The following is a 12,013-nucleotide window of genomic DNA, read 5'->3' on the forward strand; positions in this document are numbered from 1 at the left end:
AGACGGATAAAATTCTGCGATAAACGATAAATGAATGAGATAGCGTCCAGAGAAACAAGTTTGTTCCTCATTATTGCCTGTTATTTTTCTCGGCGCGGCTGCGTACGTTTCGACTCGCACTTATGGAACGACCCGGTTTCGTCATCGTGACAGGTAGATGCCCGCATACCACGTAGCTTACGATCGTGACTGAGAGAAACATCGTGGACAAAATGTCGAAATTATCCTAAAATCGTGTCTTAGGGATATCAGCGGGATAACGTGCTATCACTGTGAGAACAGTAGTTAAGAATATTTTTACAGACATTTGTAATTATAACAGTTAAAGTCACATTCATATACATAACTTTTACGAACGAAAATGTCTCTGTTCAATTTGCAAATCAAATTCGCAAAATGTAGTAGAAACCGTTGGTGCCAAGATAATTACATTTGAATATATAGTCGTAGGAATTAAGACAAATTCAAATCTGAAACAATCTAAATGTTTCAATTATTTCAAGTTTCTACACGATATAATTAAGAACTTGATTTTTGTTATCTTTTTAAGTTTGTTTTTTTTTTCCGACGAAAATATAATGAAATTAATTTTTGATTGCTTATAAATAGTATGTTTTACTTATAGAAAAATATTATGATTGTGATAGTGTTAGGATATAGAGTAGGAGTACGGTAGACATCGTGCGTTATTAAATGCTTTTCGTGTTACGTCCGTTCTTCGAAATTATAGATGCATCCGCGAAAACCGAGACCACGAAATAGATATGGATATACAGTCCGCGGATTATTACAAGGAGCATCGAAATGGGATAAAATAGTATGTTAGTAGGTAGAGACGGGAAAGAGTAGGCCAAGGCTGCGGCTACGAAACTAGCTACAAACTATATGATACGAAAATTACATACATACGTTTCATACATCTCGGAATTAAGAAGATAATATTCTCTTCTGATAGAGCATTTCAGCTCGGCAGATGTTTTCTATCTTTCAATAATTACGTTGTTTGAATGAGAGATAAATGAGTCTAGAATTTTTTAGCTGAAGCGTTCATGGATTAAAAAGTTACGCGAATAAAAAATTTATTTTATTTATCATTATGTGACAAAGTGTTTATTATATAATTTAGTAAAAATTTATTGCTAGAACTTGGTGGGTGCTATGTAGATTTCATTCATGCAATCCGGAAATGTCGCGCAAAGGCAGCTGCAATCGGCGCATGACATTATGTGCTTTGCGCATTTACGTACCGCATACCGAGCCGATTGCGAGTTAATTAATTGCCGCAATAAACGGTCAACGTGGCCCGCTAATACGAGAGCCTACTCTCGCACTCGGTCCTGTTATCGTTCCACTGATTAGGCTTACTCTTGACATCCTCGTAACCTGTGATGGCGTGGTAGAAATTCCTTCTGCGATCGATAAAATACGTATATTGTATCCGAAACTGTCATTTGCTATGTTATTAAACTATAGTCAACTTGAAACTTGATTGCAGATTTTTAAATATATTTATATAGTTATAGTAAAATAAATTTTCATCAAATTACGATTCCATTTGATGTTATAAAATTTATTGTTACTATTCAATATAATAATTAAATGAAATATAATATTCGTAAACAAAAGTGTTACGATTAAGTGATAAATTTCTGGTAATTTTGATATTAAAAGTCCAGTTAAAAAGTAAGAATTTATTGAATCGATATTATGCAGAGATGTTAAGCGTTAATTGGCTGTGACAGGTTTGAATTTGATCCACTTTTTATGACGAAATGCTGACTCGATGAAAGTCAAAGTACGAAAGCATGCAATTGCAACGCGAATGAACATGCTTCACTGACTTTCCACGAACATTATCGACGACAATTCAGAAATCCCGAAATAATCCGCGAGGTAATTTACATTCTCTATTTCGCGAATATGGAACGTTAGCAGGATTTTGAGCAGCTTCAGAGAAATTCGTAGTTCGTGTGCAATTGCAGTTTATGTGTGATCTTTTTTCTATTATATGTTTGCGCAAAAAGGAATTTTATGTTTCTTTTAAAAATTAGTGTTTAAAGCATTAATATTTAATTTCTATTTTATAAACAGTTATTTTACACTAAAGGAAGTTAACAAGTAAAGGGACTTGTAATTTCCAAATCAATTGAAAATGTATATAATTGCCTGTTTTCTCTGTTAACTTAATGTTTGCTCGTTGTTCGTAGAACATTGCAATTCTAGTCGAAACTTTGATTCGTGAAGATAAGGAAAAGAATTTATTACTTAGACAAACGAGGAAAAGTGAAGATTTTTCGAATTCGGTTCAGTAGTGATTTCAGCTAGAGATTGATTAGATTAGATTCGTGGTTGATGCAGCTTTCCCTTCTTATTTCCTCGTCTTCATTCCGTGTAAAGGCGATCGCTAATTCACGATGAGCTATTTCAACGGACACGACAATATCAGTGCCGCTGGCACATATATAGTGCATGTGAGCTTTCGTGGCTGCTGCTACTGCGTCGTCACGACCCCGGATACGAGACAGACGAATGGTTATTAAGATGCTATTCATTGCTTCAAGGTATCTTAGCGGCGGGGACTTTTTGCGTGTTCGAGCTAGCCGGAAGAAAATTCTTCGATTAGGTCGCAAATGCGTATTGCGCGAAGGAACGAATATGGTAGAAGCGCGAAAAGAATTTTACAAAGTGGAGATTTTATATAAGTGCTATGAAGAAATAGTTTGTGAAAATATATTAATTGAGAAGTTGTTGATAAAACATTTAAATTAAATTTCCGGTCAGTGTTATTAATTACGCAAATTTAAATAAATTTGTCGTCGCCAGTTAATTTTTTTTTGCTTGAAACAAGTATATTCATAGATGTATTTAAATGTAAAATTTTTAATTTTTTAAAATGTATTATAAAAATTAAAATTTATATATATATGTATATAGATTTTCAAAATTATGATATAATTTTTAGCTAAGTGATTCTCTTCTCACTTGTATTAAATATCAAACTTATGTCTGTATTATATGTGAGTTTTTGATTAAAATTTATAAAGATTTTATTACTGAAAGAATAATAAAGTTATTTTAAAATTAATAGATTTTATGTAAAATATTTATGTCTTGCTTTATGAAATCATTACGATATTCGATGAAAATTTCTATTGATTTTTATTTATCAAAATGTATTCAATTCAAAATTTTTTTATCGACTTTTTGATGTATAAAAAAGTTGCATAAAATTTTGATAGCGGAATTAATATAGTAAATATATGGAATCTCTCCTTTTTTTTTTACATTTTGCATAACATAAATCAGTCGGTTTACGCAAACCGCTACGACAATGTGGACCACGGATGAACGGAGTGAAAGACAAGGGGTGGGTTCGATATAGACCAAGATTCATCTACACAACACCGATATCCGCCGCTTCGAGATACTCGATCGCTCAACGATTTATATTAGAAACTTGACCTGCATGGCCTAGAAAGACGTCTCTAGTCTCTGTCTGCTGCATATGGCGATTCCTCGGATTAGCGTTATACATTTTTGCTGATTTTTTCGTTAAGCGCTCGCAAAATGACTTTTCTACGACTCCTGCGATGACTCCTTTATGTCGCGTCCGATATATCATCGTCGGCTGAAACGGGGGAATAAAGACGGCGAAATTGCACGCGAGGGTTGCGAGGCGTAAATATTCGCGTTGCAACGGCTCCGCCACGTGGAACACGCATACGATGTATCGTCAATGTCGCAGCACAAACACGTAGTTACTTACCTATTTATCCCTGTGCCTCGATATTCAGATATAGAGTTACTGCATTCGATACGAAAGCGCGCCCGTAATCCGCTGCGATCTTGGTAGCACGAACGTCACGTTTTGTCCTTTCATATTTTGACACTTTTACGTCTTTTTTTTGTGTCTTTTGAAACGAGAGGAGGCCACGTTTACTCACTGACAATGTAGTGGCTCTATCCCGACATAGATCTCTTCTATCCTATGAAGCCCAAGTTGTAAAATAGATTCTAGTACAACGGGCTCGCTCTTACGCCTCTTTGCAGTACATATATATTAGTAAACTTAGTTTTATCAGATTTTGTGCGATTTTTTTAGTCGTAATTATGTTCCTTTTCCCTCTTGTTTGTTAGCCGCTGCGCGCCATATCGATTTTTCTCTATCTTTTTCTTCGATCCTTACAGATTGGTTTCCGAAGATGTGCTCCTGCTTCGATGGCAATTCCGCGCTACCGAATAGTCGAACAGTCGGTCGTAGTGCAAGCTACGAGCGACTCGGTTCCGATCTCACGATCTTCGAACTCAACAATACGATACGAAGGAGTCGAAGAGAAGATCAGAACTTGATCGATAACGAAAGACAAGTATGTATTAAAGTATTTCGTGCTTAAATAAATAACTTAAAACTATTTCTTGATCAACTTTGTTAGCGCTTGGTAAAATTAAGAAAGTAAATTTGGAATTATGTTATAGTGAAAAATGAAAAGAAATATAATTTGTAAGTAAATACGATAAAATAATAAAGTTTTTTATTTAATTATTTTAATTAATTTAACGTAATTAATTTAACGTATTTTTTTCATACGTTCTGTTTTTAAAACAAAAATGAAATAAAATCTCGTGCACAGATATATATATATATATATATGTGTGTTTTTTTATAATTTATTTATAATATATAATATATAATTTATATATATAATATAATAATGAAATGAATAAGCTAAGGTTTTAATTATGAGAGAAGATTGTAAATTAATTTAATTAAATTAACTATTTCTATTTATTTGTATAACTAATGTGTTTCAAACGTTCAACTAGGAAGAATTGCGGTTCTATAACAACGATCATACTTTTACCACCCTGATCGTAGAGAAGAACCTGCGAACGATGGACTTGTGTGAAATGCTCAAAGTCAGGAAAAATACGATCGGTGCTGCCTGGTCGATAATCGAGGTGTGGCCAAAGTTAGGAATTGGTATGTACGCATAATAATTAATATAATAATTATAAATATTACGTCGTCATATTCATTATTTATCATCAGGATAATTAAATCGAATTCTACTACACGCTATCTCGAATCTCTGGAATGTAGTTAAGAATCAATCAATAAGTACTCAAATATATACAGTTCTTCGTCATGCTCACGCGAGTAGTAACGTGTCATCGACCGTACTTTGAAAACCTGCGATTATCCTCTTTCATGTAGTTACTCGTTGAAGTAAGATTGCTATTCTCACAGAAAAGTACTTCTTTTAGAGAGAAAGAAATACAAACATTTTAACATTTGCAATTTTTATACTTATTTTTTACATCACTGAAGGGCATGCACAATTCAAAGCACAATGCATGGCATTTACAGAAATAAATTTAATAAATTTTCGATATTTGGATTGTTATTGGCTTTTCAATAACGCAGATAGAAACAAATACGAGTAGAAATAGAAATACGGCGAATTGACGATTATTTTCGGGATATTTTGCTATTATCACTCGCGTGACGCAGTTGAAAGTTATTTAGAAGCTCGACGAATGTGGTTTATCAGGTTCAACTTCTACAAAAAAAAACAGTTTATCTATAAAAACATCGGCGCGAAAAAAAACGTAGATAATTCGATAAAAGTTCGTTGGCGCACCCAGGGAAAAGTGATGGACAGTCTCTAATGCATTGGGAAAACTCCAATCATTTAAATTTTCTCTACGGTATTCGCTCGGGATCGGAAATAACGTGTGCTTGGCGCGGGGAGGAAGAGGGCCGTAAAGACGGCACAGGGTTCTATAATGCAACCGAGAATCAATAGCGGGCGAGCCTCCAGGAGTTTGGTGCAGGTCAGAAACGCGACTCATGGCCGTGTCTTCGTATGGAATGTTTGTTTAGAACTTTGATCGAAATGTCGCGCTATTTTAGTTTAATGTACTTCTATCACAAATCGTTTTATAAATTTGATCATCTGTCGAAGCAGTTTACAGTATCTGTAAATGTAAAACTCGTTATAAAGATTTAATAAACATAAAAAATATATAAAAAACATAAAAATTTAATTAATTTTGCGATAAGAAAGTTTTATATTTAAAAATTAATAATGTAAAAAATTGGGGACACTATTTAGGACACTATTTATAATATAACAAATCTGAGGAGTGTTTCGTCATTTTTTTAAAATTAATAATGATTATATGTTTTTGAATTCTTTTATATTTCAAAAGTTGTTAAATTTATTACTACGTGAAATATAATATACGGAAAAAAATGTTTTTGTTGCAGAACGTACAGTAGAAGACCACGAAGACATTCTGGCTGTCCATAGAGAACTGGAAATGTTTGCTTCGCGTTACGAGAGGAGGTTCTATTTCAGTGAAGACTTTCTAAAATATGAATTGTTTGTTAATCCTAAGGTAAGTGAGAAAATCATAAATAATTCTATTATTTTTTACGCTTTTTATAAAGAATACATATTAATCATTTGCAATTTTATATTTGATATAGTTTTTTTGTAATTTTCTATGCAGTTTTTAAACAATTCATAAGTCCATAATTATAATTAATGTATTATATTGTTATAATTATAATTAGCGTACTGTATTATAAAGTTTCCTAAATGCCAAGAATTGATAATATATTTGTCTTTCTTTGGTAGTGTTAAAATAAAAAAACAAAAGCTTTAATATTAATTTATTTGTCGAGATTGATTTGACTTGCAAAAGATTAAAAATTATCTGAAACATGATAAAACTTGTGTTTTTTGGTATTTTTCTCAAACTAAAATTTCCAGTATTTTTACCGGAGGTAAATTGTATTAACTTGTGCGTGGTAACTTACCGACTGATTTTATCAGCTATGTTGGTTACCCTGAAATACCAACGAATTACTGTTAGAGACTGCAGGTAAATTTTCATGATTATCGAACGATTGAGGAATTCCTACATTTATCGATCATTCTGAGTTTTCCCGCATAATTATCCAGACGTTTAGCATATTGCAATATATTTATTACTTACAAATATTTAATATATGCGCACACATTATAAAGTAACATATTTTTATGAAATTGATCCTAAATACGATAATATCGACACTGGCAAGCTTTAACAGTACTTCGTCGATATCAGCGTCGGTATTCAAATACCTGGTGAGTTTTCTCGTTTACCGACGATTCATATTATCCCTCAACCTTTCACTAGGAGCTATCTGGAAAAGATGTCCAGATGGCATGAGAGACAGTGTGTATGAGGAACGTTATGGAGTCTAGAGAATTCGGCGGTATTGATTGTATGTTCATGTCCTTTTACAGGATTGGCCGCGTAGTTTCGTTTTAAATTCAATACATCGGAATTATACAGAAGGTATTAATGATATATAAAAGTTGAATAAGATTTTGTAGTAGTAATATTGTTAAACTTTGTTTGAGAACAGAAATTATGCAACATATAAAAGCTGGTGGTTTGTTTGGCGCTAGTTAAACTCACTAATTAATATACTTGAACCGATATCAATTAGCGGTTTGAAAACCAGTCCGCTACGGATTTCATAAATCTTGTAACTTAGCCTCCATTTGCCGATGATTGGCCAATTAAAGGATAACGAACGCGGAAACTTCGAAAACTGTACGTAGTAATCGACGCACTTCAAAGAGGAGAGAAAAGTCTTGGGACAACTTTGTTTTCTCGTAAAACGAACTCTCTTGTTTCATCCGTCGAAATCTTTAGAAAAATTTTGAAATAATATGTCTATATATATCTAGAACCACTTCATGACGAGATATTTACGAAATATGAGATATTTATTCTCCCATTTGTCGAAGTGTGTTAAATCCATCTTGGCATCATTTTTAGGTTATTTTTCCCAGCGTCAAAAGTATCTAAATTTTCATTTTTTGATGATAAAAATAACGATGATATAAAAAAACGCTTTTGCATTGTTTTTGCAGCAATTTTTTCCCACCGACATGGTCGCGTTTCCAAGCGGAGAAGACCGGGGCACATTCACAGAAGCCGAGAGCGCATTAAAGGTAAGTACATGTATGATTTTCTGCTGATGTACCATGAGTGAAAATGTTGTTAATTAAAATAGAAACAAATACGCTACTCACATTACAGAATTATTTGTTACGAGAGGACAGCGAATGTCCACAAGTATTCAGCATGGTGTGGATGCGACATGTGAACTCGGACGGCTGGAAAAAGATCTACATGCTGCTTCAAGGCCGGAAACTCTACACGACGAAGAGGGTGAGTTTTTTTTTTATCTTTTTGCGAAAATTGCGAATTATTCGTATCAAAGTAAATCGCAATTTTTATTATGCAATATTTATATATCACAATTTTGCCTTGTGCTGGTGATTACTGATTTCTCTCAAAACTTGTCACTATATAACGAATAAACTCGGGCTAAAAATCGAGTTAAATTAACATCAATATATTAAATTATTGTAGAAATTTACCGTTCATGTTTCACACCACATTTATGTAATGCAAAGTTTTTATCGATAATAGTTTCTTTTTATAACTTGGTTATAAAAAGACTGGTGCATTTTTCGTGTCATATCTTTTCCACGAAAACAATATCCAGCTGTTACATGTTAATGTCGCTTAATGACTTACGAATAAATTGCCGACAACGTTATGACTCATCCGTAACGGATGGCCCCGCGAAGTCCTTGAGAAAAGTGTTAGCACCTGCGAGAACGCTCGTCGATGCACGTAGAGCTTGACGATCGTTTACCGTCTAGGAATCGCTTACTCGTACTTTAAAGAACGTTTCACCGGTGATGAGTCAGTAAGAACCCGATCTTCTTCGCGAGGTTGCATTTTCTACCGCGATCACATAAAGATAATCGAGCGTAAGAAAGAAGAGAAACTCACCATCACTTCATGTTAACGTATTAATCATCGCAAGCTGAATACGTTCATTTACTAACACTAAGAATCAGTAGTTCCTTATGTAACATCTTTCTATATTCGGAGCTGTATTCTAAACGTAGCTACAATACGTAATATTTAAATTAAGCTAGCAATATTAAATATCTTTTATAACTATGTCGCGAAATACTTGTAATTATAGTCTGAAAATCTATAATTTATATATTTAAAATTAAAATAATATAAATTATTAAAAAACGCTGAATTTTTCGTAAATAACTGACGGTTATGTGATTACATGATTATATATATATAACAATTGCAATCACAAAGAGTGCGGTTAAATAATTTACGATATGATAAATTTTTTAGAGAAGTCCGGAATCACACGAGGCGATATCTTTTTTCTCCTTGAATTGTGGCTCTCTGTAGAATTGTCCCACAATATATTTCGGTTTGATGGTAATGTTAATTTGGCCCAGCCATCGAACAAATTCATTTGCATAATTAACACCGTGCGATACGGTTGGCAACCGTCGCTCACTCGATGATACGCGAGGCGTAAGGTAGTCATTTTCGAGATAACTAGCGGCTAGTTAATGCACGACGATTTCCGAATTCAGCCTGTAGGTGTGCCGCTATCATTTGTTTTGCAATTAATTTTATTCGGATACATCGACGCGCGTACGACCGGTAGCTACCGGCGTGTCGCCGTTAAAACTGACGGCTATGGCCGAACGCTCGTTTCGTGAACCCCGCGCTTCCGCGTCGCGCGTCATTAATCGTCGCGTATTAAAGCCAGAATCATATCGGCGAGCGAGCGATTATCCGAATATCGCACGTATCCTATGACAAAAAAGCCCAAAAAAAAGAAATCCATTTGTCACACACGCATAAAATATCGAGTGAGTTACGACTGCGATCGTTTCGACTGGTGATTCATCTAGTTAAATAACGATAGCGCGGCGAATAATTACAGACATACACACAACCCGACTGCGCTCGTGAAATATTATCGCTGAACATTCTCCCATTATCTGCGTATATCAATGCTTCGATATATGTTTGCAAGTGCTCTATTTGCATACGTTATTGAGCAAAAGTACTTAATATGATCTACGTCATGGAGTCTTATCTAGTGCAAATCAATATTTATTCCCAAGTGAAAAAATACGAACATGTGATGGGGTCTGCTTGTTTGTAGGTCTTTTTCTTTTTTTTATACAATGTATTGCGCGATTTTTTACTAGAAGTTCACTAATTAATAACCAGTATTGTCGTTGTAATTAATAATGAAAGTCGAGACATACGCAGCGTTTTTCTTTTATCCTTCGCGTCGCGCCGAGAACCGGCTTGAAACGCAAGTTGATTGGCTTCGCGCCCAGCGTTAGCGCGTAAGAACATGATTTAATTATTTCAAGCTCCACCGCTTCCGGCGATACCGGCGTATCAGCGGCTAATATCTCGTCGGACGAAAGCGTCGTTCCGTAAAAAGTTCCCGCCGTTCATTGTTAGTGCTTCGCACCGACACCTCGGGACAAGATGGGATACGAGTACGTCGTTATTACGATACGTGATGTAATCTCTTCGCAGAGAAAAAGATTAAGTTTACGCAATGACAGGAAATTTTACGACGAATCGCGATAGGTTTTAACAGTACTGCCGCATATCGCAATTCAAGCTTATCGATCCTCGATTATGGCGACTAATACATACAGACGCACACATACACGTCTCGTGAATCTCACAGCTTCTTGCACAAATCGGATTTTCTTCATAGATACGGGTTCTCGTCGCGCGTTCCGCGCTTCTCTATCCTTCCTTTTAGTATGACGATCCGATATCGCTTTACCCCTTTAGCGACGTGATCTCTTGCAAAGTCTAGAAGTTTATTTTTGAAGATAAATTTCGTTGAAATTTCACGGAGCGAACTTTCCTTGTCCGTATAAGGCTTAATTATGCTCGTTTCGAAAGTCTGTATATCTTCTCCCGACTAAAAGTGAAATACCTCGCGATACTCTCGCAATTACTATCCGTGTCCCTTTTTATTATCGTCGCTAGATCGATTCGGCGGTTACTCTCACGCAAAAAAGAGCCTTTCTTTTTCCACTGGGACGCAGCATTATTGCCGTCTCGGTTTTATATTAGAACTCGCATGCGAATGTTAACATTAATTCGCGTGCGCAACGTATCGGGCATTATATGGATATTCGTACACGTACGCGCGTACTCTCAATTGTAATCGCAAATTGCACGGAATTCCATTGTTCGTGAAATGTATGCCTCATTCACTTCTTTTAACTCGTCATAAAAACTTAGTTACCTTTCCCGTATTTTTACGTAGGCCATGTAAAAAACCTTGGTTAAAACGCAAAACGAAACGATTGCGTAATCTCGATTGTAATAAGTAACGCGCGATAAATTTGACGCAAGGGTGCACACCGCGAATCTTACGCAACGCACGACTCGGCTGTGCGTGTAAGAGCGCGGCGTGCATGAAAGATCTGTTAGAAAACGGCTTGAAGGGGGGAAAAGGCTCCCTGGTGAGGTAATGGAGAAGAACGCGACAATTGCGCGGGAAAGCGAACCGGGTGCGAGAAAATATAGGTACCGATGCTAAATAATACGGCTTTAGGTGCGCCGTGAATAATCCTTACTAACCTTAACGTTCACGCCGTTATTTCGGTCCTCCTGGCGAATAATTTATGAACTTCTACCGCAACTCCTGCCAGCCGACGGTCTTATCTCGCGCTGGAGTTTCCCTCGGACGCGCGGTATATATCCGCTTCCTCTTAATTTCTAGCGCACACTTTGCTCCTCGGGGAGACGTCATCGAGAGACGTTACCGAAGCTTTAATGTTAGGCTGCGCTTTTACGACGGTCGTTGGCCGCGGCGAACGAGTCTTGTTTATTGTTCTTCGCGGACGGCAACGTATCAGCGTGAGTGCCACATGTAATATGCACATTCAATATACGTTGATGCACTTTGGGGGATCAGAATAAACTTGCGACGCTTTTATTATCTTCTTGTCGCGCGTACAACTTTAGAGATGTTGATTTATCGCGCCTCCATTTTACGCGCGCGTCGGATGATTAGTTGCACAAATTTTACTGAAGGCATAGTTATTATTTCGAAACTATGTCGCCT

General features: G+C 35.8%; 1 protein-coding gene across 4 annotated transcripts in view; it reads left to right on the top strand.

Moving 5' to 3' along the window:
* Positions 1-12,013, top strand: part of LOC105678744 (growth factor receptor-bound protein 14-like) — a 242,162-nt gene that overhangs the window by 68,968 nt on the left and 161,181 nt on the right. For all 4 annotated transcript variants that reach the window (XM_012378309.2, XM_012378310.2, XM_012378312.2 and 1 more), the window contains 5 exons: positions 4,189-4,367; positions 4,825-4,981; positions 6,272-6,402; positions 7,935-8,015; positions 8,104-8,235. In XM_012378309.2, the coding sequence (XP_012233732.1) occupies positions 4,189-4,367; positions 4,825-4,981; positions 6,272-6,402; positions 7,935-8,015; positions 8,104-8,235 (680 nt within the window). The remainder of the gene's footprint in view (positions 1-4,188; positions 4,368-4,824; positions 4,982-6,271; positions 6,403-7,934; positions 8,016-8,103; positions 8,236-12,013) is intronic.

The sequence above is a fragment of the Linepithema humile genome, chromosome 6, assembly GCF_040581485.1.
Source record: "Linepithema humile isolate Giens D197 chromosome 6, Lhum_UNIL_v1.0, whole genome shotgun sequence".
Taxonomy (NCBI): domain Eukaryota; kingdom Metazoa; phylum Arthropoda; class Insecta; order Hymenoptera; family Formicidae; genus Linepithema; species Linepithema humile.